This window comes from Electrona antarctica (genome assembly GCF_951216825.1).
Source record: "Electrona antarctica genome assembly, chromosome: 4".
Taxonomy (NCBI): domain Eukaryota; kingdom Metazoa; phylum Chordata; class Actinopteri; order Myctophiformes; family Myctophidae; genus Electrona; species Electrona antarctica.
In genome coordinates, this window is record NC_136809.1 from 27308203 (window position 1) to 27335233 (window position 27031).

The following is a 27031-nucleotide window of genomic DNA, read 5'->3' on the forward strand; positions in this document are numbered from 1 at the left end:
CTATCACTTTATACACGACGGACTCAACCACTATCACTTTATACACGATGGACTCAACCACTATCACTTTATACACACGACGGACTCAACCACTATCACTTTATACACGACGGACTCAACCACTATCACTTTATACACGACGGACTCAACCACTATCACTTTATACACGATGGACTCAACCACTATCACTTTATACACATGACGGACTCAACCACTATCACTTTATACACGACGGACTCAACCCCTATCACTTTATACACGACGGACTCAACCACTATCACTTTATACACGACGGACTCAACCCCTATCACTTTATACACGACGGACTCAACCACTATCACTTTACACCTGACGGACTCAACCACTATCACTTTACACACACGACGGACTCAACCACTATCACTTTATACACGACGGACTCAACCACTATCACTTTACACCTGACGGACTCAACCACTATCACTTTACACACGACGGACTCAACCACTATCACTTTATACACGGCGGACTCAACCACTATCACTTTACACACGACGGACTCAACCACTATCACTTTATACACGACGGACTCAACCACTATCACTTTACACACACGACGGACTCAACCACTATCACTTTACACACACGACGGACTCAACCACTATCACTTATCGGTAATAGCATAATGGTAATAGCGGATAGACAAGCTTGCGGCGTGTTGTGAGCTTATAGATTGGCCAAGTATGGAATACATAAAAAAGGAGTGAAAAAAAGTTGAAAAATGGAGATCCAAGGTTCCTGCCCGACAGCAAAGAGATACAACTGAGCTGAGTCAGTGCGCACGCACGCGCGCGCACAAGCACACGCACACACAAAATTAAGTAGTGAGCTGGCTACTGTGCCTCTGTACACGTTGTGGTTGGGACCAAACACTACATTAGGTTGTGTTAATTGATGTTATACTCGGGGAACACCCAGTGACATGGTCCCCTGTCCCCCCGTCCTCAAGTAAGGCTAAAGCTTAAAATGGCTTCCATCTGAATGTGGTCTATAAAAGCAGCTGGTGGTGTGTTGGGTCAGAACATAAACGTAGGCTACAGCACATGCTCCCAACGTGATGGTATACTACTGCTGTAGGAGTGGAAGGATACGGTGTTCAGATCAACGTGATGGTATACTACTGCTGTAGGAGTGGAAGGATACGGTGTTCAGATCAACGTGATGGTATACTACTGCTGTAGGAGTGGAAGGATACGGTGTTCACATCAACGTGATGGTATACTACTGCTGTAGGAGTGGAAGGATACGGTGTTCACATCAACGTGATGGTATACTACTGCTGTAGGAGTGGAAGGATACGGTGTTCACATCAACATGATGGTATACTACTGCTGTAGGAGTGGAAGGATACGGTGTTCACATCAACGTGATGGTATACTACTGCTGTAGGAGTGGAAGGATACGGTGTTCAGATCAACGTGATGGTATACTACTGCTGTAGGAGTGGAAGGATACGGTGTTCAGATGATGGTATACTACTGCTGTAGGAGTGGAAGGATACGGTGTTCACATGCTCCCAACATGATGGTATACTACTGCTGTAGGAGTGGAAGGATACGGTGTTCACATGCTCCCAACATGATGGTATACTACTGCTGTAGGAGTGGAAGGATACGGTGTTCAGATCAACATGATGGTATACTACTGCTGTAGGAGTGGAAGGATACGGTGTTCAGATCAACGTGATGGTATACTACTGCTGTAGGAGTGGAAGGATACGGTGTTCAGATCAACATGATGGTATACTACTGCTGTAGGAGTGGAAGGATACGGTGTTCAGATGATGGTATACTACTGCTGTAGGAGTGGAAGGATACGGTGTTCACATGCTCCCAACATGATGGTATACTACTGCTGTAGGAGTGGAAGGATACGGTGTTCACATGCTCCCAACATGATGGTATACTACTGCTGTAGGAGTGGAAGGATACGGTGTTCAGATCAACATGATGGTATACTACTGCTGTAGGAGTGGAAGGATACGGTGTTCAGATCAACATGATGGTATACTACTGCTGTAGGAGTGGAAGGATACGGTGTTCAGATCAACATGATGGAATACTACTGCTGTAGGAGTGGAAGGATACGGTGTTCAGATCAACATGATGTTATACTACTGCTGTAGGAGTGGAAGGATACGGTGTTCAGATCAACATGATGTTATACTACTGCTGTAGGAGTGGAAGGATACGGTGTTCAGATCAACATGATGGTATACTACTGCTGTAGGAGTGGAAGGATACGGTGTTCAGATCAACGTGATGGTATACTACTGCTGTAGAAGTGGAAGGATACGGTGTTCAGATGATGGTATACTACTGCTGTAGGAGTGGAAGGATACGGTGTTCAGATCAACATGATGGTATACTACTGCTGTAGAAGTGGAAGGATACGGTGTTCAGATCCGTCCTTTGAAAGCCTACACAGGTTGTGTATCACGTCATTGGCCAGTAGCCACTTTGAGTGGCAGTCTGGGCAAACGCTCTCGCCCGAACATGATTTACTATTCAACGTCTATCGGGTCGCAAGTCGAACAGGTCGGCTCAATCAAACTTCAACACGGCAACTCGCTCGCTTTAGCTTGCTCTGTGATTGCTCGGTGGTGTCTCAAGTTCTCTTGAGAGAGTAATATATAAGGTCTTGGCCGCAGTTGTTGTAGGCGAGAGGCACTTCCGTGTTGGCCACGGAATTGGGGCGTGGTTATAAGCACAACCCGTGTAGGATTTACAATGTCGCTGTTCAGATAGTGACCAGCGGTTGGGACGGTGGTGGTCTGGTATGAGGGGAGGGGGCGGTGGTGACTTGAAGCACCCCGGAAGAGAGGTGTCGACAGTGGGGAGGGAGATGGAGAGTCAGTAGACCCTGATGGAACTACACTGGCTATACCAGATGCTGGTGTGTGCGTGTGTTCAAGAATGTCTGCATTGATACGGGTATGAAGGTCCATCTGGACATGTACATACCTAAAAAAAGCAGAATAAGACTGTGTGTGTGCGTGTGCGCGTGTGTGTGTGTGTGTGTGTGTGTGTGTGTGTGTGCATGCGTGTTTGGTCTTCCATCTGTTCTCCAGCTCCGGCCCAGTAAATTATTCAGCAGGTCATTAGCCACACTTATCCTGAGTAGGACGCCCCAGTCGATTAATCAGCCGTCAACAGCCCTGTTCAGCCCACTAACAGCAGCCCAGGGCAGCCCGGGAGAGTGTGGGTGTGTGTGTGAACATGAATTTGAACACAAACAGAAGTGTGTGCATGCTTGTGTGTTTGCAGTGTTAAATGTGTGTATGTGTGTCTATATTTGTGTGAAAGACTGAGGCGTGCGTGAGGAACTGAATAATTCAGAGGCTTTAACTAACACAGGTCTAGTGAGTCAACACTGTGATTCCAGTAATCTCTGCTATTTCAGTCAAACCAGCACTGGAAGTAGCATGAAAGTGGTTCACTGTCACTGATTAAGAGCGTGAGAGAGAGAGAGAGGTAGAAAGAGAGAGCGTGCGTGCCTGCCTGCCTGCGTAAAGGTCTGGTGTGTCAGTGTGAGTAGCGTATGTGTGTGTCTTTTTGCGTAAAGGTTTAAACGTGTGCTTGCCATTGTGTATTGTGTGTGCGTGCCTGCACCCCTACATTATCCTGTGTGTTAACCTCATGGCTTATTCATGTGAAGGGAGAGGGAGGGGGAGATCATGGCGTGGGTGGGTGTGCATCTGTACCCCAGTAGAGGAGAGCTTTGATCTCCTCTTTCACCCTCATTTCATGAAACCCTGTGCATATGAATGCCAAGAATGATATTCACTTACCAGGCACGCATGTGTGCGAGCACACACACGCATGCACGCACACACGCACACACACACACACACACACACACCCCAATCAACCCCCATGACATCCCGCTCTGGCCTGCACCATGATTGGATGATGATAGCAAGAGAGGGAGGGGCATTAGCTTGATGACATCAGTGATTTATGAGGGCAAAGACTTCAGGCCTGAAGGCAGTTGGTCTGGGAGTGAAAGTCACACAATGTGTGTGTATGTGCATGAAAATGTATTCCAGGCCTGTATCAATACAGCCTGTACAAGAGCACCACACCAAACCCATGTGATACATGTGAAAACATTTGCATTTCTAATATTGTCTCCACCAGGCCGAAGGCATGGGGAGAGAGTATGTTTTGCACTCCGTCCGTCCGTCCGTCCGTCCGTCCGTCCGTCCGTCCGTCCGTCCGTCCGTGTGTCCGTGTGTCCGTCCTTCTGTCTGTGAACAGCTAATCTCCGGCACCGTTAACCCGGTCGATGCCAAATTTTGCACACACACTCCCTGGATGCCAACGATGAACCTCTGCCCCAAAATTTCCAGAACGGCCTGTTATAGCGCCACCAGGAGGCCGCTTTGTGCAAAACAAGTTTTTGGACAGTACACCTACAGATTTTGTCCAAACATCATGCAAATTGGTACACAGTCTCTCTAGAGCCATTCAACGAAATGGGTCTTTCAGATTTCTCAGACTCCATCCTGATTGGCTAAGATTGGCTTCCAAAGTTTGCTCAGTTTCAAACAAAATGCTGCAAATCATGAACACATCGTGTGATTTCCGTGAAATTGTGCACGCACATTCCCACTAGGCCGAGGAGGAAATGCCACATGAACATTTTCAACTCAGCCTCAAGGTGGCGCTATAACTGGCCGAAAAGTGTTTTTACCTCTAACTGCATGGATCTGTGGATAACTTTGTATGCCAACTCCCTAGAGGCCAAGGAAAAACCTTTGCGTGGAACACATTTTCTAATATTACTCCTTCAGATTTTATCCAAATTTCACGCAAATCGGTACACATGCTCTTCATAGTCATGTGATCTAGACGGGTTTGTTTGATTTCTCCTAATCCACCCTCATTGGCTACGATTGGCTTCTAAACTTTTCAGGAGTAGCCCGCTTTGTACAAATCGCCACAACTACTCAACGCAGCGTCCGATTGTGGTGAAACTGTGAATGCATATTCCCACTAGGCTTTGGAAGAAATGCCACGTTTTCAAATTCACAGTTTTCAAATCAGCCTCATGGTGGCGCTACAACAGGCCAAGCCGCGTCACACACACACACACACACGTTTATATTGCTCCTAAACATTTTGCCAAACATCACACACACACTCCTATCCTCCTGGTGGAGACCTGTGCCCAGAAGGGCACTTTTTCTAGTCTACTAATGTATCTTGCAGTGTAAAGGTTCAATGGGCCTATATTCATCAACTACAAACTAGTGCTTAAACCCTCTGTTCAAACACCCTGATCGGAGCTTCAATTCCAAGAAAAGTGGTGGACGGGGGAATTGACGGGGGCAAAGATCCTGGTGCTGGGGTGACGGCGGCGTTGCCTATCAACCGGACCAATGTTAAAACCTGATTTTTGGCTAAAACTCTACATATATGGTGTACATGGGGGGGGGGGGGGGGGGGGGGGGGGGGGGGGGGGGGTTATAAATATATATGTAGCTGGCAAAAAAACAGGCTAGCCACCCCCAAGGGTCTGGCAAAAAACTAACATAACATGGTGTTTGTCTTTGTAATCCTTCTGCGCAGCAAGTTGTTCATCGTGCGATATGACTCATCGTCATGTCCACCTCTCACACAGGAATGCAAACAGATCCACTATGTTATCCTCATGTCTAACACTTGCATGTTCTCCCTGACCGTGCAGCCTAAATCACTATGCACGTACAATGACACTGTTTAGCGTCTGGTTAGTGTCAGCAAATATTTGCACACTGGCTTGTCATAACAGGGACAAGGCTCATAAATAAATCACCAGACAAACAGGGACACTTCACTCTCTAGTACACTCTACCGTAGGTTGCGTGTGTGTGTGTGTGTGTGTGTGTGTGTGTGTGTGTGTGTGTGTGTGTGTGTGTGTGTGTGTGTGCGCGCGCGCTGCAGGACAAGTTTTGGCGAGGGTGTGTGGGGGACAACAGAGTGGTTAGAACTTAGAACCAGCGAATTAATTAGATATTAACCACAGGAAACAGAGTGTCCCTATTCTGGGCCAAACATTCAGTGAAAATAACGGATCTGCGGGTCCATGCAGTGTCGCAAAACACACTGTAGATGCTTGTAGATCTAAAATTTTCAACAAAATGCAACTCCCTTGCAGGTTGTTAAATTAAATTGATTGTGTTTGGGACTCAACTTAACTGTGGAGTTAGTGAGGAGAATGCAGCTGGTGAGGAGTCCAGCGCTTCAGTTCAACAACCATCAAGATAACTGGGCACTTTACTGGTCCTGATGGGTTGAAGGAGCAGTTGTGCTCAATGTGTTACTTAGCCTATTTTATAAACATAAATTAACAAATATAACAGATAAAACAACAGCTGCATCTAATAGCCTATAGCCGCAGTGTATAGTAGGCTATATGTCAACTATATCTTTGAATGTGCCCCAGGACAATGTCTATCGTTTAATGTTCTCTCATACATACATACATAAATGTACACAATTACAAAGGACAGAAAAAATGATTAATTGTCTATAATACATTGCTTCTGCGCGAAACCAAACTTGTATGGATAATCACCTGGTGCTGAACATGGTTTCTCTCTCTGGATAGCATATGAACTCTTCCTTTTCCATGCCCCGGGGAGGCGTTTGGACATTATTACTCGACGTCTGCCCCTCTCTCCATATCATTCGATAAAGGTATAAATGACATGATTTATACACCTAATGATACTAGACTCTTCACGGAGTATACACCACTTTGAATTATAACAATCAGTTGTGAATTGGCTGACTATGGCACAAACGTATGTTTGAGATGCACGGAGGACTTTGGTGTAGCGTGATTCTATACTTGTGAGGACCTCCGCTTGGATTCACGGTGAGTGGCGCATCAAAAACATAAGATCTGCAAGCTCACAACGCGCTGAAGACACGACACTTGGAGCTTGTAGATCTTCTATTTTCTGCGCACCGTCATTCAACAAAATATAAAAATGAGGCTGGCTAAGTTTGCAAATAATGGCCCCCAGCGTTTATACGGACGGGGGCAATCATTTCCGTGTATATTACGCAAAATGGTGTAAGACCCCGTGCTGATATTAGGTAGTGGGCGGCTATTTGAGTTAGGGCTACTATTTGGAAGTATACAGCATATGTAAGTGGATACTATTATGTGTAAGTCTGTGAGCTTCAACAGCAATGCCTTCAGTGCTAGTTAAAAGTGTTCCTGGGGTGAATTGCGTGTGTGTCCATGTGTGCATGCGTGTGCGTGTGTGTGTGTGTGTGTGTGTGTGTGCGTGCGTGCGTGCGTCTCCCATCAGCAGCCAGCAAGCTGTTAGTGTATGTTCTCCAGCTCTTCTGACGTTTGCTTTTTACTCTACCTACTGTGTGTGCGTGGGTGTGTGCCTACGTGTCTACGTGCACGTGTGTGTGTGCATGTGTGCGTGTGTGTGTGTGTGTGTGTAGCGGACAGGAGCCAGTCTAATCCCTCTGATATGAGGAGAGTCCTGAGACCTGACAAAACATTCCTCAGATAAAGGAAGAAACTCTGGATCACAGGAACATCTCAGGATTCCCACAGACAGATGGAGACAGAGAGTGTGTGTGTGCGTGCGTGCGTGCGTGCGTGCGTGCGTGCGTGCGTGCGTGCGTGCGTGCGTGCGTGCGTGTAAACATTTTGTTCCTCATGTTTATAATGGAATGTTCCAATGGCACATTGGTCGCTCTTATGAACTCTGTCATTGTTGTTTTCAGTTTTCTGTCAGTCATTGTAGAGTTTTTTGCTTTTCATTCTTGTTAATGTTTTGAGTTAGAGTAAATTGCCTAAAAAAAGAATAAAATGAAATCCTTGACCTAGCGTCTCCCATCTCTCTCTCTTCCCACCTACTTTTCCATCTCTTTCTCACTCTCTCTGTTGTCTGAAAGTCTGCCAGGTTGGGAGACAATGCTCCGGTCCAAATAGAAACCAGACGGAGGTTCCGTCCTCTGGCACTCATGTCCGCCTGTGTGGCTTTACAGTACGCACCCCGACTCGGTCTCTACACTGTCTCCGTCTGCTGGAATGGCTCGTCCACAGGGAACGCAATTTATACACCTCGCATACAGTAGCGCGGGAGGGAGCCCGCTCCACTTATTTTATAGTAGAGAGAGAAAGGCTGATAGTAAGAGCCAGGCATTAAATATCAGTGACATGGCAAAAATAAACTACTTCCTGCCGACATTGCCTCACCTCCACTAGTCCCATCTCTCTGACTGTCGGTCCGTCTCACATTCTTTTCCCATGTCTATCTTTCTGTTTGCCTACCCCTGTCTCACTGTCTGTATCCCCTGAACATTCCCCTCCATCTCATCCTCTGCACACTCTCTCTCTCTCTCTTTACCACCCTTTGATCGCTCTCCACCTCCCCAATCTCTGTGCCTGAATGTCTGCCTCGCTTTCTATCTCTATTCCCTTGTACTAGGACTTCATTTTTGAGACTTTGAGTATTTTATATATTACACACAGTACCATATACAGCATATTTATAGCAGTTTTTAAAATGCCACATTAAAAGATGTTAGCATTTTAGCTAAAATATAATATGTAGTACACAACCAATGGGAGTTAGCACTTCCAGTGTTGTTAACCCTCTTATTGCCCTTGACGCTATTGACGTAATGAATCAAAAAATCTCTCATTACCCTTGATGTAAATGACGTAATTGTTTTATTCCCTATAATCGGGGGGTTAATGTAGCATAATGTAGAAAATTTTGGCTAGTTTGGCTAACTGTAATCTACCTAAAACCGTCCGAAATCTTCACGTGCACGCTCTCGCACGCACGCTCGCGGTCTTTATGTGCATAGCTGCGTAATATGCGATATTCTGGGCTTGATTAGAGCTTAAATTGACTTAGATATTAAAATAAACGATGATCTCTTAGCATCCCGGACAGATGATTGTGTAACACAGGGCAGAAAGATAGCAGATGTTGATGTTCTGTTTAACCGGAAATGACATCGCCAGAGTCGCTCTATTCGGTCAAAATCGGCATAATGGTGAAGTTACCACCACCATCAGGACTGGGTCTCTAATACTATAGTCTTGCCCCGTGAAAATGAGATATAGGGCAGTATTATGCGTGTCTTAAGTACCAGGTCTTATTACTTAACTTAAGACCTGGAGGCGTGATCAATGCCATTTGGCCACTCAGAATAGCCAAATGGCATTGACCACGCCTCCAGGTCTTAAGTTAAGTCATAAGACCTGGTACTTAAGACACGCATAATACTGCCCATAGTGTGTATATCACAGATTTTTCTATTGGCATTAAAATGATGAATAAAAAATATGAATAGTGCAGGTACTGTAGAAGGCACAATCCACTGTTAATTAGGGTGGCGACATAAGGGGGTTAAGATACGATCCCCCACACCCTGGGATTTATTCAAACCAAACAAAGTTGAAAGCATGACAATGCGACAACAGTACAATACCGGCTCAGAACACGGGTTGGCATAACCTTTTTAAATCACCCTATCCATGTTGATATAATGCCATTTAGGTCAATGATATAACATTATTTAGTGATATAATATAATTATTAAATAGCAGCTAGTCATTGACTGCCAGTCAACTTCTCTGTTTTGATGCACGACGCGGTCTGCAAACATTTTATGAACTGTCGGGAAGCCCTGCTCTAAACTGGAGCAAAAAGGCTATTTCACTTCCACCCATAGGGGGCACCACAAATGGCCGGAGATGCCATGGTACAGAAGTGAATGTGATCCATAGCTGATCGTTCTATTACTCTCCTTTATATCCTCTCCCCATCTCTGACTCTCTCTCAGGCTAGCAGACAAGCCTCCATTGTGTTGAGGTGCTTTTCTGGCAGACGGGTACTTTGTAGAGCGTTAGTTTGTGGTTCAGGCTCTGTGTCGACACAGGGAGCCGGAGGGAGAAGCCAGTCAGACACACATCCACCTCCAGTTCAAAAGGGGGCTGGGAGCTGCAGCACGCAGGTTTGATGCTGCACCTCAGGCCTCCTCTTGCTTTAGCTTTCAGTCTGAGATACATTGTTTCATGTCTTTGACTGTCAAATGTAACAACAAAAAAAAGCACCTCTCTACAGGGAGGGGAAGATAACGATAGAAAGTGGAAAGACCACAAGAGGGTTGACAGCAAGACGGGCTGTCCAGAAACCGATGAAGATGTCAAGTCTGACTGACCCATTGTCAGACACTGGACAATTCATTTATAATTTATTTTTTCCAGATTTTTAACAGTACAGTGGTTATTCAATGGGAAGGAGGAGATGGGATTCGATAAAAGCCACGAGACAGATTCAAACTCTTGATGCCATGATCACTAGTTATTCCCCCTACAGTACATCGAAAATAGGCTGAAAACAAACTAACTGATTAGAAGAGTCTGACCTCATTTACCCTCAGAATAACACCCAAGGTTCAACGCATTCATTAGCATTTTCTGGTATGGTAGAAAGTTTCACACTTTTCAATGTTCATGTACAGTAATACCTGGTGGGATTAAGTGGAAACCGAACTTGAGACCTTCCCATTACGTGACTCACATCACTCTCAGAGAACAAAGCAGGGGCTCACAACTCACTTTTTGCTGGGCACACCGATTTACTGGTTCCAACTGACGCTGGGCTCTCAACGAGCATCAAAGAGGGCCAGGTGCACAGACACACACACTTGCCCTCTGCAGTGCTCTAATGTGAAAGTGACTGAAGTATATATAATATTGGACATCCCTACTCTCAACCATAGTCCACCCTATACAATGTGTGCAGTGTATGTATGCGAGTAGAGGCATTCGTCTGTCCGTGTGGAAAGACGTCCTCCCTCCATCTCACCTGTCAAAGCCGCGGAACTGCAGTGCAGGATCGTGTGCTCCGTCGCCTAGACTTCCCAGGAAGGTCAGCGGCAGGAGGCTGGGGTCCACCATGACGTCATCGGTGGGCGCGCTCACCAGGCTCCGCAGGATATCCTTGACGTTCTTGCCCTTGGATTCTGCAGCAGGCCTGACCTCGGAGGACAGAGTGGAGAGGGCCTCTGAGATGGCGTCAGGCCCGTGAGCAGATGACAGGTGGTCGCTTGCCTCGATGGTGGACCCTGAGGCGCGGTCATCGACGATGCCTGAATCACAGCGACGGAGCGAGACGCCATTCTCCAGGTCCGGTCCTCCAGTCGCAGAGCTACTGTCTTTGGAGGAGACAAAGGAAGAGATGTCAAAACCTTTCCACAAGATTTGGATGTGTGCATATTTTTTTGAGCCATCCGTCCGCGCACGCACGCACGCACGCACGCACGCACGCACGCACGCACGCACGCACGCACGCACACGCACACACGCGCACACACACACACACACACACACACACACACACACAGCTAGCCCACTGTGAAGATTGAGTGACTCTTGTTACACAGACATTGTTCTTGTGAAGAACAGTTTTCTTAAAGTATTTCTAAGGGTTGTTAAGTCCATTTGGCCAAAGGGGACAACTACCCCAGATATTCACTCCCACACATCACTAGCTAAATACCCTCTGCCAGTTGCAGATTAACATGGGAGCGGACTTATCAGCTGTCTGTGCAGTGAAAATATGTACTGTATACAATGTAACAGTGCATACATGAAGCCTTTGAATATAGGTGTACTTATTGTAAGTGTGTAGCTGTAATCTCTGAGTAAACTTCAATTCTAAATTACAATACTACAAGTAACCGATGGTACAGAATGCAAGAATCAGAGCCATGGTGCTTTACTGGAGAAGTAACATTAACTGTGGGCTGAAGAAAAACATCATGCGTTCCACATTACATGCACATTTCCGGTATTATAGCCATCACTCTCAGCAAAGTGCGTATGCTTCAATTCCTGATCCCAGCATTGCAAACAGTAACGAGCGAGCTACACCAGGCTTTTCAAAGCGCGCGTGTGCGTATATGCACACACACACACACACACACACATTTAGATCCAGTCTTATTTTAAGGTCTGCGTATGCGGGGCTCGCGTATGTGCATATCACGTGCATGCGCTTGGTGTAGCTCGGCCGTGAGGAGAGCAAGATTTAAAGCACAGTTATCAGACTATCTTCCTACTACAGTATGTATCCATGTCTCCCAGCATGGGGGCATTCTTCCTACTACAGTATGTATCCATGTCTCCCAGCATGGGGGCATTCTTCCTCAGGACCACTGGTCTTCAATGAGCTGCCTCGCCCTGTACTACACAGTACAATCTGGTCTTCAATGAGCCGCCTCGCCCTGTACTACACAGTACAATCTGGTCTTCAATGAGCTGCCTCGCCCTGTACTACACAGTACAATCTGGTCTTCAATGAGCCGCCTCGCCCTGTACTACACAGTACAATCTGGTCTTCAATGAGCTGCCTCGCCCTGTACTACACAGTACAATCTGGTCTTCAATGAGCTGCCTCGCCCTGTACAATCTGGTCTTCAATGAGCCGCCTCGCCCTGTACTACACAGTACAATCTGGTCTTCAATGAGCCGCCTCGCCCTGTACTACACAGTACAATCTGGTCTCCAATGAGCTGCCTCGCCCTGTACTACACAGTACAATCTGGTCTTCAATGAGCTGCCTCGCCCTGTACTACACAGTACAATCTGGTCTTCAATGAGCCGCCTCGCCCTGTACTACACAGTACAATCTGGTCTTCAATGAGCCGCCTCGCCCTGTACTACACAGTACAATCTGGTCTTCAATGAGCCGCCTCGCCCTGTACTACACAGTACAATCTGGTCTTCAATGAGCCGCCTCGCCCTGTACTACACAGTACAATCTTCAGCCTTAACCCTTAGAGCCCCGTTGACGGAATTGACGGATTTAATCAATAAATCCAGATATCCCGTTGACGGAATTGACGGGCTGTCAATCGGGAGCCTAATCGGGACCTTAATGTAGCAAAATTTAGCATTTTTTGGCTAATTTGGCTAACGGCCGATGTAATGTTCCTAAAACCGGCCGAAATCCGTGCGTGCATGGTCGATCACGCACGCGCATGATTGCGCATGCATCGCTGCGTAAAATGCGATGTTTTGGGCTTGATTAGAGCTTAATTTGACTTAGTTATGAAAAAGACGATGATAGCTTAGCATTCCGGACATCTTTCATTGTGGCACACTAGCAAAGCTACTACCGGATATTTTGATCCAAACCGGATGTGGTCATCGTTCACTCGCTCCTTTTGGTCAGAATCGGCACAATGGTGACGTTACCGCCACCATCAGGACTGATTGTCCCAATACTATAGTCTTGCCCCGTCAGAATGAGATATAGTGTGTAAATCGCGGATTTTTCTTTTGGCATTAAAATTATGAATTAAAAATATGAATATATGTCACAAACGGGCTGCAATTGGGGGTGGCACCCCAAGGGTTTTAAAGGGCCACTTCACCCCTTTTGCAACCAGATCTTATTTTAATTATGTTTGGGAGACAAGAAACTTTCCTGGGGTTTTTACGTGGGTAATGTGTGTTTTTAGATATTTTAGTATTTCAAAGTGTCCAGTGACATCATGGAGCCCAAGGACACTTTGAAATACTGAAATATCTAAAAACACATATTACCCACATAAAAACCACAGGAAAGTGTTTCTCGTCTCCCAAACATCATTAAAATAAGATCTGGTTGCAAAAGGGGTGAAGTGGCCCTTTAACGCATTCAAACTGGGAAAGCATGCGTGTCATTTCAGATTTTAGCTAAAAAAATAGCAGATAAACAAGCTCATATACATACAGCTATACAAACTCACTTTGTGCAGCGTTATGAGCTTGTAGATCTTCTATTTTTGAAGAATTGTGACGATTTGCGCAAATCTTTGAATATGTATACCAGTATATTTTTTAAGTGAATATTTGCTTCTGGGGATAACACTGAACATACATTCAAGGCATTCGTAACCACCATAATGTCGTTACATTTGCACACTTCAGAGTCTTTTTTTGCTGCAAATGCAGCAAATGGACAGTCCGGCCCAGGAATCGAGCCGGGACTCACTGCCAAGCACCAGAGCCCAAGTGGCATACACTCCAACAACCACCCGCCCCTCGGGTCGCCCCAGAGTTACAAAAGGATACACCAACAGTGAGGCTTTGAATGTAGTACAACAACAACAGTGTGTGTCCATTACCTGTGCTCCTGGCAGACTGCGAGCGCTGGGCTTGCTTCTTGTCGTTTTGCGGCTCTAGGACGTCCCGGTACTTAGACACCATGAGAACGGAGATGAAGTAAACTACGGCTAGCGCCAGGAACTGGGCCTGTTTACTGTCCTCCTGAAACAAACACAAGCCACACTAAACACATCTGGACTCTTCACTTCCACTACAAAACACATACACAGAGAGACCAACAGTCCAGTAGTCCATTGATGATATGGGGAGATGTATTTAGCTCTGTGTGTGTGTGTGTGTGTGTGTGTGTGTGTGTGTGTGTGTTGGCAGAATCAGGGTTAACAGAGTAATACATTACGTTGTTTATGTAGTATCTGTGTTGTAAATGGAAAAATCACACCCATGTGACGTGAGTGGTTCCAGACACACAGGAACACGCCCAGGGTGCCAGCCCGGTTCCGGCGAGCCGCCCCGCGTCCGAAACAGTCCAGAAATGACAGAGTTACCATGTGGGGGTCCCCGGAACATCCAGACCATATTTGTTTTAAAATATATTTAGATTTTTATTATCGTGAGAATGATGGCTTCCATTTTCGCATTGCAACTTTTCAGGAATAGAGAGCCTGCAGTTTCTATTAGCTTGGATTCCCTGGCGATGTCACTGGTGGACGGGTTTCTGAACTGCCCACAGCCCTCCTATGAGAAAAAAATTGTTGCATTTTCTCATGATCATGATTTCTCATGATCATTTTTGAGTGGTTGCACCACTCAAAAAAAATACTGCTATATTTGTGTCCTGGAATTAGAATTTCGACTAAGATACATTTATACATGAGCTTTGAAGCAGCGATAGCAGCATTCTATACAGTATGCTGTGCATCTTTGCATCTGTGTGGTGACTAACGATATCTCTGAAGACCACGGCTCTCAGGCGATTGATGTCCTGGTCCTGCAGCACTCTGTCCAGGTCTCTGACTGGAGATGTACCCCCTGTCACTGCATCAACTGGGCTCTGTGCATGCGCACACACGCACGCACACAGAGAGAGAGAGAGAGAGAGAGAAAGAGAGAGAGAGAAAGAGGCCTTTTTTAACCACATACCGGTACGTTCATTTTGAAACCAGTAATGATGTTTATTTATCATCTCTATGCACACTATGAGGAGAAGGGTCAAGTTTCCGGACACAGGGAAGCAGCTCCGTCTACCCTGGAGACACGCCGCATCCTTAACATAAAAGCTGGGACATAAAGCCACTGCATTATAAATGAGCCTTTACACACCAGTTTCAGGGAAGAACACCACAAATTTACAGGAAGGTGCTGTATCAAATCCAAAATCCAATGACACAAGGCCTTGGACAGTGTAACATATAGCAACCGGTGGGGTAATGCAATAAGATATGAGCTAATGCAATAACACTTTGTTGTTGTTGCTGTTGGTTGGGGCCACAAAGGACACAATTTCTCCCAATTTACCAGGCTTGAAGATGGGAAACAGAAAGAGATGATGCTTGCATCTTTTAAAGGTTATTTTTAGTGCCCGTCTAACCACAGTGGAAAATTCCAAGATAAGACCACCAACCACAAGGAATAAGGACACCCTCAAATAAAAAAATTGGGGGTGTTAGTTATTTTTAAGAGAAATATATAATCCGAATGTTATATATCTCAATAGATCTGACCAATAGATGGAATTGCTGAGAAATATGTACATTATTTATCTTTTTTTTTACATTATATAATCTACTTTATTCTTTGCAGGGGGGGAATATTGACACTACGATGACCAATCAACTTCAGGACTGGGGAGTGCTACTGATTTTCATTGTCATCCTTTAATCAGATAGCACGTGATAGCATGTGACTGAACTCCCTGGAACAATATAAAAGTTACAGTAGTCTGGGGCTGCAGATTGACATGAGGAAATGCACTTGCCTGTGCGGGCAAGGAGTTAGCAGCTCCCAGCATGCTGCTGGGCATGACAGTATGACTAACCTCAGACGTGAGGTTAGCCCACTGTTGGCACTCCAGACAGTTCCTCACAGCCATAGCACACACTGGAAGAAAGAGAGGTACAGAGTTGTGAGAGGGAGAGAGAAGGGGGTTAGGTTACATCCATCATACAAAAGAGTTCAAAGTAATACTGTGTACACAGAAATGGCATTAAAGTGGTGGGAGATGGTGGGTGGTGAGAGTTTACAGAGGTACGTTTGTGATAACACAACACAAAAAAAATTAAGGTGACAGAGTTAATTAACACCCAGGATTTTCCTGTGTTGCTGGTCCCTGGACCAGTTGGAAATCTGGGTAGGGAAAGAAAGCCTTCCCTCAAAAAGTACCATCAAGGTGACCTTCCAGTTGAGGTTGTACCGAGCGGGTCCCATGTGTATTTCACTGTATGAGAGTGTGAAGCAGGTTATTGGGCAGCTGTGCCCAAGTCATTGTTTTCACACAGTTTCCCTACAGGATTAATTGTACAATAGAGACATTATGGGTCTATGTAGAAATGGCCTGATACCCACATTGACCGGGGTGTCCGCCAGGGAATATACATGCTTTTTCCCACTGCACCAAAAGTCTTATCTAAAACGCATCTATAATGCGATCTATAAACGCATCATAATGCAATACAGGTTGTAGGTTGGCTATTTTTGCTGAATGTTCACATAATGACATGACCCAGAATCGGGATGCAAAAAAGAAAAAAAAAGACTGGACCCAATAGCCTTGCAAAAAATAAATCTGGGTCAAAAGCTGTCTCAGGAAAAGGGAATCAACACCACATGAAGAAGAAGAGCTGAGATCAACAAAAAACAAAGACGAAGAAAAAGAGGGTGGGCGACACAAGGTCAGCACTCCGGCCAACCCTGGCAGCATCGTTCACTCTTCCCTGCTCCACCTCTCCTCCAAGGTCAGTGCTCACCACCCCCCACACAACCCCCTGTGTCACCCCCCCCCACACACACACACACAGTCACACACACACACACCCCCCATATCACACCCTCAACACAGAGCTCCTGTAACAGATGACACTGCCAGCCGAGCAGGTAACAGAGTACCTCTCTCGGAGGCAGGAAATATCTGCTGTTTGATAACTCCGGCTAGGTTCAAGTCTCAATGGGGGCACTTACCATTTCTAATCTGATATATTGCTGTTCTACTTCAGCTTTGCTTTATTTTTTTGCTTCTATTTTTCATTCTGCGCTTTGCGTTTTATATTATTTATCCCCTCTCTCGCATCGCTGTGTGCTTGACAACTGACAAATGTTAACTCTGAGCCGTTTAGATTAGGGGGGGTGAAATTATTCTGTCTGGAAATAGGCTCGCCTTTTCCATTAAGATCTGTTCACTCATACCGCCATTTATAAAGGAGGGAGAGGACGTAGAGGTAGGGAGGGGACTGAGAGCAGAGGAGAAGAGAGGCAAAACCTTGTTACAGTCTCCCAAAATCAGATTAGTTGCCAGCAATGGGGAGAGCATACCTCATCAAATATTCATTTCATAACGGCTGCTTGCTAAAAGTGGCCTTGTAGTATTGGAGGCTACTGCTCTCCCACTGACTATAGCAAAGATGCCGCCGTCTGAGCCAAGAATAATTTCTGTTTGCTTAATGTGGTGAGGGAACAGGCGACCATTTTGTTTACGCCACTGACTGTATGAGCATCTAAGAGCAAAAACAGATACCTAGACATGCTCCATTACCCAAATGGAACAAAGGTTGGCGAAATAATTTAAATCATCATTGAGTGCATGCGTGCGTGTGTGTGTGTGTGTGTGCGTGTTGTCCATGTACACGTGTGGCACACATTGATTTGTGTGCGTTGGGAAGGCGCTCCCCTGTAAAATGAATAATGTAAGCATTTGAATATCTTTTATTCAGCTGGAGCAGGAGCCGGGCTCTTGAAGCTGTCAGAGGAAAACTTTAATAGAGCGAAGCAGAGGGTAGAAAGAGGCCCTGGGGCTACACCACTCTGCTCCACAGATCTGCACTTCTCTACAGCACTGCTTCCCAAACACTGGGTAAGAGACCCATTTGTGGGTCACCGACCAATTTTTATGGGTCACAACATTTCAAAAGATTTTGGTTTTAAATAAAAAGATGTAAAAGGATTTTATACATTTTAAAACGAATCTAAGAAATGTTAATAGAAAATTAGCCGATCTATAAGCTCGCAACGTGGCGCGAAGCGACGTGCTGTGCACTTGTAGATCTGCTATTTTCACTACTATGAAGATCTGTATGAGTGTACTGTGTAGTAGTGCTGTAGAGCAAACTTTTCAGGTCAAGACCCAAAAGGGTTTATTCCCACCATTCTGTCTGTGCCCATATATGGAGATTTGTGCAACTGTCTCTCTGTGTCCCTTTATTCCTATATATGGAGTTTTGTGTCAGGCATGCCCAAATATGAAGTGTCTGTGCCAGCTCCTTACAGACAGTATATGGAGCTATAGGGGTGATCAGGTCCAGAGCCCGGGCAGAGGCTTTTGTGCTGGTTCTGGACAACCGGCTATCCGACGGACTCAACACCGGGCACTGCACTCCCTGTGGTGGTGTGGAACGCGTGTGTCGAATTTGAACGGTTTTCGAGTGAATTGTGAATATATATTATGCGCACGCTCGCGCACACACGCACACACACTCACACACACACAATTCTGATAATTAGATAATGTGAAGTGAGCGCCCCACACTTCACACAGGTGTGATTGTTTTTTTTGTTGCCAAATGGATTTCGGGAGTGAATCAAAGTTCTAGACCCACAGGAGGAACGCACCCAGGGTGTCGGCCTGATTCTGGCGAGCCGCCCCGCGTCCGAAACGGTTGAGAAATGACGGAGTTACCGTGTGGGGGTCCCTCTACTGTACCCTGTACTGTACTGTACTGTCACTGTACTGACCCACAGGAACGCACCCGCCACCCACACACATAGCTCCGCACAACTCAAAAATACCTCATGTCACTCACTGTACACAGTTGTTTCAGCTCATTATAGGGATTCAAAATGGTACACTTTTGGATCCAGAGCAAAAATATGTAGGCCTACACAAGATGTAATAAAGAAATGCTATGAATCTTGGTTGGTTTACTTATATATACACATGTGGGCCTATAGTATTGCCTGTCTGACCTACAAATGCTTTCATCACGTCGCGCATGATCAATAATGAAGTTTGAGTGCATGCACTGCACACACATTTAGGTAAGAACGTCATGAGACTGCTACCTCGCTCAGTGTGTGTGTGTGTGTGTGTGTGTGTGTGTGTGTGTGTGTGTGTGTGTGTGTGTGTGTTTTTACTGCGTGTGCCTGTGTAGAAATCTTGCCACGCTGAATCACACGCGGTGAAGCGTTGGTTAAGCACAGTCAGGCAGGACTATCCATAAACTTCACTTGAAAGTTACGTTTTTCAGCAAATGTTTTTCTAACATGAAGGATCTGTGACATCTGTCTGTTCTCTGCGTGGTTTGTGTGCCTTCAAACATGCAATGGATTGCAAGCACTGTTGCTCCGCCCCGCGCCCCAGCCGATTTACAAGTCCACCTCACGTCACTGTTGCAACACTGTGTGGGTTTATAGGTCAGAAAAAGTGCCATGCTGCTCTGGACCCGGAGCGCACAGAGGGAGGAGGAGGAGGAAATGTTGCATAGCGATTTTGCTTATTTCTTCTAAATCTCTGTATATAAAATATATCTAACTCAGCGAATCTCTTAGTTACATCAATATTGTTCCTCGTAATTAGTTGGTTTGTGCCTAAGTATTGAGATTATAAAGTTTGCTTTGTGCATTTTGACTGCACATTCCCATGCATTTCCCATGATCGCGGGGGTTTGACTCAGAATGAACTGACTGAGAGAAAACGCTAAGCCAATCAGCAATCAGAAGTACTCGGCAGTATGGTTGCCAGTGTTGCCAACTGTCGTGACAGAAATAAACTAACCAGCCTCCAAAATCCAAACCAGGCAAGCAACTGTGAGGGCCAAATCAAGTGTGGCTGGAAATATGCGGACTTGGCAACCCACTCTTCAACAACTAGCTGTGTCAGTCTCCCGCAGCAGAAATACTAGCGGTGTCATCTAGCGGTGTCAGTCTACCGGTCTACTAGCGGTGTCAGTCTACCGGTCGCAAGTTTCCCAGGTAAACACTAACCAGCCGCTTCTTCAAAGCTGCTGGTAAAATATCAATAAATCCACACCGGATTTATTAACCACACACACAGGTATGCTTTAACCAGGTTGGGTACTTTCCCAACTAGAAAATGTGCTCCTCGAAGCACAGGTCTCTGCCAGGTCAGGTAGATTATTATATAGAAGCACAGGTCTCTGCCAGGTCAGGTAGATTATTATATAGAAGCACAGGTCTCTGCCAGGTTAGGTAGATTATTATATAGAAGCACAGGTCTCTGTCAGGTCAGGTAGATTATTATATAGAAGCACAGGTCTCTGCCAGGTCAGGTAGATTATTATATAGAAGCACAGGTCTCTGCCAGGTCAGGTAGATTATTATATAGAAGCACAGGTCTCTGCCAGGTCAGGTAGATTATTATATAGAAGCACAGGTCTCTGCCAGGTCAAGTAGATTATTATATAGAAGCACAGGTCTCTGCCAGGTCAAGTAGATTATTATATAGAAGCACAGGTCTCTGCCAGGTCAGGTAGATTATTATATAGAAGCACAGGTCTCTGCCAGGTCAGGTAGATTATTATATAGAAGCACAGGTCTCTGCCAGGTCAAGGAGATTATTATATAGAAGCACAGGACTCTGCCAGGTCAGGTAGATTAGTTTTTAGAAGCACAGGTCTCTGCCAGGTCAGGTAGATTATTATATAGAAGCACAGGTCTCTGCCAGGTCAGGTAGATTATTATATAGAAGCACAGGTCTCTGCCAGGTCAGGTAGATTATTATATAGAAGCACAGGTCTCTGCCAGGTCAGGTAGATTATTATATAGAAGCACAGGTCTCTGCCAGGTCAGGTAGATTATTATATAGAAGCACAGGTCTCTGCCAGGTCAGGTAGATTATTATATAGAAGCACAGGTCTCTGCCAGGTCAGGTAGATTATTATATAGAAGCACAGGTCTCTGCCAGGTCAGGTAGATTATTATATAGAAGCACAGGTCTCTGCCAGGTCAGGTAGATTATTATATAGAAGCACAGGTCTCTGCCAGGTCAGGTAGATTATTATATAGAAGCACAGGTCTCTGTCAGGTCAGGTAGATTATTGTGGACCAGCAATGTTCTGAATTTAGATGTCAATCTTGAAATACCTGACAGGTCCGTCTTGATGACATGACTAGGCAGAGATAAGACAAAGAAATACGAAAAATGGTGTTTTGCTAAAACTGCTAAAACAGGCGTCAGTCAACTTTCACAACAATTATTCATGATTTGAGGCATTTTGTTAAAAACGAGCCACTTCTGTAAAAGTTAGATGCCAATCAGGATGGACTATAAAAAACAGCTTTGTCTTGATCACATGACTATGGACATAATGTGTACCAATTTGTGTGATGTTCTGTAGGAGTAATACGCATATTTTTTTTTGCAAAAGTCGGCCTCCTGGTGGCGGTATAACAGGCCTTATCTGGCATCCAAGGAGTGTGTGTGTGTGTGTGTGTGTGTGTGTGTGTGTGTGTGTGTGTACACAGTTTCACATCATTTACCTTCATAGTTCCACAGCACAACAGTATACTACACTGCACTACACCACACCACTCATCTACACTGTTGTATAGTACTGCACCACTGTGACTCTACACTGTTCTACAGAGCTGCTCCACTCAGCGCTCTACTCCTGTTCTCACAATGTGAGTGTTGTCATGGAGCGAGGTTATAATAACAAGATAAGAGAATGCTGATATGAGCTGAGTGAGGGGGGGGAGTGGCAGGGGTAGACAGTCAGCGTAGGGAAGCGAGAAGAGGAGGGGGGAAGGGAGGTCAAACTAGCTACAGGGAGCCATGACTGAGGCTGATATACAAGAGCCTCCTGCAGGCTGATAGGATGCAGATCGATGACCGAGAGGAGAGGAGAGAGGGCTGGGTAAGAGGAGGAGATAAGAGAGGAGGAAATGGAGAACGCAGAGGGGATGGAGATACAGAGAATGACAGTGGGAAAGATGACAAATCTGGTTGATTCAGTAGCAGGGGGGCAGACAGACAAGACAGATAGACGGACTGTGCCCCGGGTCAGTGTAATAACAGGAGGGGGGGACCTGCAAAATTCAGAACCTATGAAACTATGAACATACAGTATGAGGGAGAATGAGAATGTAGGAGAGGGTACCCAGGGAAGGAAAGACGGAACAAACTGAAGGCCCTACCCAGGCGAAGGCACTGTCGGAGGATGCCCCCAGACGACATGTTCTTCTCTGCCTCGATTTCTGTGAAGTTGAGGGAGCTGGCGAAGATGAGGACATCCACCAGGTTGATGAGTCGGTGGAGGAAGGTGACGGCGGCCTCCACCGCCAGGCCCTGAGACGGTTCGATGTTCTCCAGCTCATGCTGTCAGTACAGAGAAGGTGAAATATGGCCATGAGTTGCTAGATATGGCACTCCGTAGCCAAGCAATCTGATTGCCAATTATATGGTAATTAAACAAGGGGTGGCTTTAGCCAAACAATCTGGTTGATCAAAGACCGATTCAACTGTGCTCTTGTGGTAATCAGCTTATGATGAGACATTATGTACAGTGTGTGTGACAGTGTGTGTGTGTGTGTGTGTGTGTGACAGTGTGTGTGTGTGTGTGTGTGTGTGTGTGTATTCATTTTTAAGAAAATATACTTTTCAGACATTACCCATCCAATCAAAAGCAGTCAGGGGCCAATTAAACCCTTAATTTATCACATCCCATTTCAAATCAGATTACAGAGCAAGAACCGGCCAGATATAATTAAATTAGAATGGAACTGAACCTCAGCCAGCCATCTTCCCAGACAGGCCGGTCGACTAAATGGAAGAGTATTGATAGAGGCTAGGAGTCATGTTACACTAGAGAGCTACAGTGGCTGGAGGTCAGACCATAGAAAAACACAGTAACCCTGTTAGCACGAGGCTAACTGTAGTCTAATGTGATTGGGAAAGGTCAATGTGGAGGTATACCACGCCCCTTTGACAGAGCTCATAGTGGGATGCAGTCATAAGAGGCAGTAATAAGAGGCAGAGATAAATACACACAATCTCTCTCTCACACACACACACACACACACACAGGCAAATAAACATAATATTGGGGACAGAAAGAGACACGCAAGTACACGATCATCTCCTTGGTTGGAAGATGCCGTTTTCCCAACACCGCTGTGACAGGCCTCGCATCTCCTCCAAATAGGCCCCCTCACAGTCATTTCAGATTTCACACAGAACTCTTCTTCGCTTTTACATGTTTTCCTTGCATGGTGCAACAAACAAGTATTAATACCAAACACAGAGAAAAACTGACATAGAGACTCACAGTGGAGGATGTGGCTGCAGAGAGCAGAGGCAGGATGCCTCCACAGGCCATGATGAGGTTGTCTACAACCTGAGAGATGAGGTGGACCGTGTTGTGGACAAACACCACATTCTCACTGCTGTTCACAAAGTCTTGCACCGTCTTTGTAGAGTGACTGAGGAGGAGAAAAGGGGTTTATTTTTATTGCATATGCATTCTTTGGTACTCACAAACAGCAAAGAAGGACATTTCTGATCTCTGCAGAAAATACTAATGCTAGTCAGTGTCAGCGTCAGATCATGGTCAGCCTACCTCTTCCACATCTGAACCTCTGTCTCGATGGAGAACAGCAGGTCGGTGAGGAAGCGCTGGTGCATGTTGGACCAGCGGAACTCTGGGATGCGGAACATGGTGGAACGAGATGCCGAGGCACTGCCCTCTCTAGCCGAGTCGGATGCCTCCGCAGCAGCTCCTAGTGTTGCCGTTGCTGTTGCAGTCTGGCCTTGCCCGGAAACCTGCAGAGACACCGACAGAACAAATACACGGTTGAATTTAACAGTATTAATGCCTAAAGTTATGATATAAAGCACACAAGTAATTATGCAAGAAGAGTACAAACTGCAGCAGTGTTTTTCTAGTCAATTCTTGTAAGAAATATCAAAGCATTTCCAGGTAAATATTGAACAAACAAAGAGGTAGGAGAAAGAGGTAGGAGCGCGCACCAGTAGTGGGGAGGTGCTGACCGCGGGAGATCAAACTTGAAAAAAGAAAGAGGTTACACAGCTCATAGTCACGATGCAAGAAACTTTTGTTAAACCAACCTTTTCGGCAATGAAAAGGCCTTCTTCAGGGTAGGATTTTATTGCCGAAACGTTGGTTTAATAAAAACCATCATGACTACGAGCTGTGCGACCTCTCCTTTTTCAAAAAATGTGAAAATAGAAACAAAAGCCAAGGCATTCTGACAAATACCTGTACGATCACAGCTCGAGTGAGCTCCCTCAGCTCGAGTCTCTCTGTGTCCGAAGCCACATTGGACACATCAAGCCTGGCGATCCTAGGGGGTGCTGTGCTAGTGTCTGGGGCGTTGGCCTCAGTGACCTGGGCTTCCTCTGCACTGCTGCTGATGGCGGCGGTCTCTGTGGTAGGTTGTGGAGGTGAGGAGGAGGAAGATGGAGCGTTTTCGGATGGTGCTGCAGTCTCCGGGGCTGTAGGGGGCAACGTGGCATCCGAAGGCTGCTGGTCTGCAGCAAGGGTGTCAGGGTGGGGAGAAGGATGCCTCTCTTCACTGTGTTCTTCTTTGGGTGCGTCTGAAACCTTTTGTTCCAGTGTTTCAGCTGGCGTTTCCGAATTCTGACACTCCAAAGCAGACCCGGCACTCATTTCACCTTGTTCACCTTCTTGGCTTTCCTCTTTTGTGATACTCTCTTCCGCATTCTTCTCCTCGGCTTTTACCTCCTGATCCTGCTGTTCATTGCTCTCACTCTCTTCTTTAGCATCTACTGACTTCTTCCCTTCCTCTCCTGTGAATGCGGTGATAAAAGACGACTCCTCAAAGTTTTCGTCGAGGTAACTGGGGCTGACCTGTTCACTAATGGACGACATATCCACAAGGTCCTCGTTGAAGGAGGAGGCTCCACCCACCATGCTGGTTTCCACAGAGGCTGCAGGGGTCTCTGGAGAACCGTCGTCTTTGACCTCCGGCTCCACAGCAGAAGCCTCTGGTTGTTCGAGTTCCTTGTCCTTCAAAGAGTCGTCTTTGTTTGTGTCACTACTTTCAGAGGATTTCTCATCATCGGCTAGAGGAATTTCTGTACCGTCAGGTTCTGACGTTTCACCGGTTTCTCCAGTCACTTCTGTTACTTCAGTGTCCTCTCCTCCTCCGTCAGCTGGCACGTCGATGACGTCGATCTCGGCGGTGGACAGAACAGTAATAGTCTCTTCCTGGTCGGTCTCTGCACTCTTCTTCTCTCCCTCTATCGTGTCAGCTGCAGCCTCCTCTTCTTCAGCTGAGCCGACTTCAGAGGACTCTTGAGCCAAATGCGGGTCTTCCTCATCGTCCCTGGCCAGGATGTTGGAGACGGTGACGGTTGCCGGTTTCCTCTCACCGGCGCCCTCTTCTGGGCTGGAAGAGGCGAGGGTATCGTCGGATGCGGAGGTAGGTGTGTCTTGAGCCCCTGTGGAGGACTGCGGGTCCACAGTGAGTTCGATGACGGTGGACGGGGCAGTCTCCTCTAATTGCTCCCCGTTGGCTCCTTCCGAGGTCTCAGACGCGTGACTGGCTCCAGAGACGGTGCGGATGGTGCCACTGGAGCCTGTAGACTCCTGGTGCTGGTACTGACGGAACATACGTGAGAGGTTCTCCTTGTGCTGCTCAAATGTTACCTGTAAACACACAACACATGGTTCAGCAGATTAAATCATGTCAATTGCAACTCCATAAAACAATAAAGTTGGCAGATAGTCCCACGCGTAACTCAATTTGCGTGCGATTTGCATTGCTCTATAATAGGGCACAGCAGTGGGCATGGTTTTGTGGCACCACTGAAAATCTGCCATTCATTTTTCCTCCTCCATCCTGGTTATTCATGACCATAAAACCTTTGATTATGTGTGTGTGTGTGTGTGTGTGTGTGTGTGTGTGGGGGGGGGGGGGGGGGGGGGGTTGGGGGGTAATATTTAATTATGTGATATACTACTTTTCTTTCCCCCACACAATATTTTGATATTGGTTTTATGGTCATGATTCACAAGGATCCTGGATGGCTTGATTCTAGGCTTAAAATAATTGAAATATTTTTGTAAATCAAGCATATTTTTGTAAATCGAGTGTGACAAGCAGACTTTCAGTGATGCAAGAAAACCACGCTATGCCCTATTAGTTTTGCTTCATAATATCAATATATGTTGCATCTTTACAATGACTTAATATTGAATATGTTAATCAACCCGACCGGAACAAAGTGGGGTGAACTGACTGGCATTGCCATCCTGTGTGCCCAGCGCTCTCTCATGTGGGGCTCTCTAAGCTTATATTTTGGTCTGACACTGGCACTACAAGAATGTGCATGGGTTCATCCAAATATTTACGGTTCAGCAGGTTTCATATCCGATTTTTCATAACTTGTGTACAAGTGGAACTTCAGACACTAAAGGAAAGGGTGCATTCTCTGGGGATCAGTAAATTATCTAGCAATCCAGCCAGTAGTTCTCAGGATATCTTTTAAGGACCAAACTGAATGATGGAACTTATCAGACAAATCTGCCAGAGCTATAAATATATATTTTTTTAAAGCGCAGTGATATTAGTCTGGCCATGCCAGGCTACGACAGACGAACTGTTGAACAGACTGACCGTCGCTAGCCAGGCAATTAATATAATAAAATAAAACACCCAACATTACAGGTCTAATTACAGGTCTATCAGTCTT

General features: G+C 45.9%; 1 protein-coding gene across 9 annotated transcripts in view; it reads right to left on the reverse strand.

The window, feature by feature from the left end:
* Window positions 1-27031, reverse strand: part of lrba (LPS-responsive vesicle trafficking, beach and anchor containing) — a 312184-nt gene that overhangs the window by 208603 nt on the left and 76550 nt on the right. For 4 of the 9 annotated variants that reach the window (XM_079499896.1, XM_079499890.1, XM_079499895.1 and 1 more), the window contains exons 22-29: window positions 24573-25985; window positions 23913-24115; window positions 23622-23775; window positions 22492-22672; window positions 16106-16227; window positions 15074-15181; window positions 14190-14331; window positions 10883-11231 (exon numbers count right to left, since the gene is read on the reverse strand). In XM_079499896.1, the coding sequence (XP_079356022.1) occupies window positions 10883-11231; window positions 14190-14331; window positions 15074-15181; window positions 16106-16227; window positions 22492-22672; window positions 23622-23775; window positions 23913-24115; window positions 24573-25985 (2672 nt within the window). The remainder of the gene's footprint in view (window positions 1-10882; window positions 11232-14189; window positions 14332-15073; window positions 15182-16105; window positions 16228-22491; window positions 22673-23621; window positions 23776-23912; window positions 24116-24572; window positions 25986-27031) is intronic. The other 5 variants (XM_079499897.1, XM_079499892.1, XM_079499891.1 and 2 more) reach the window with 3 other exon arrangements.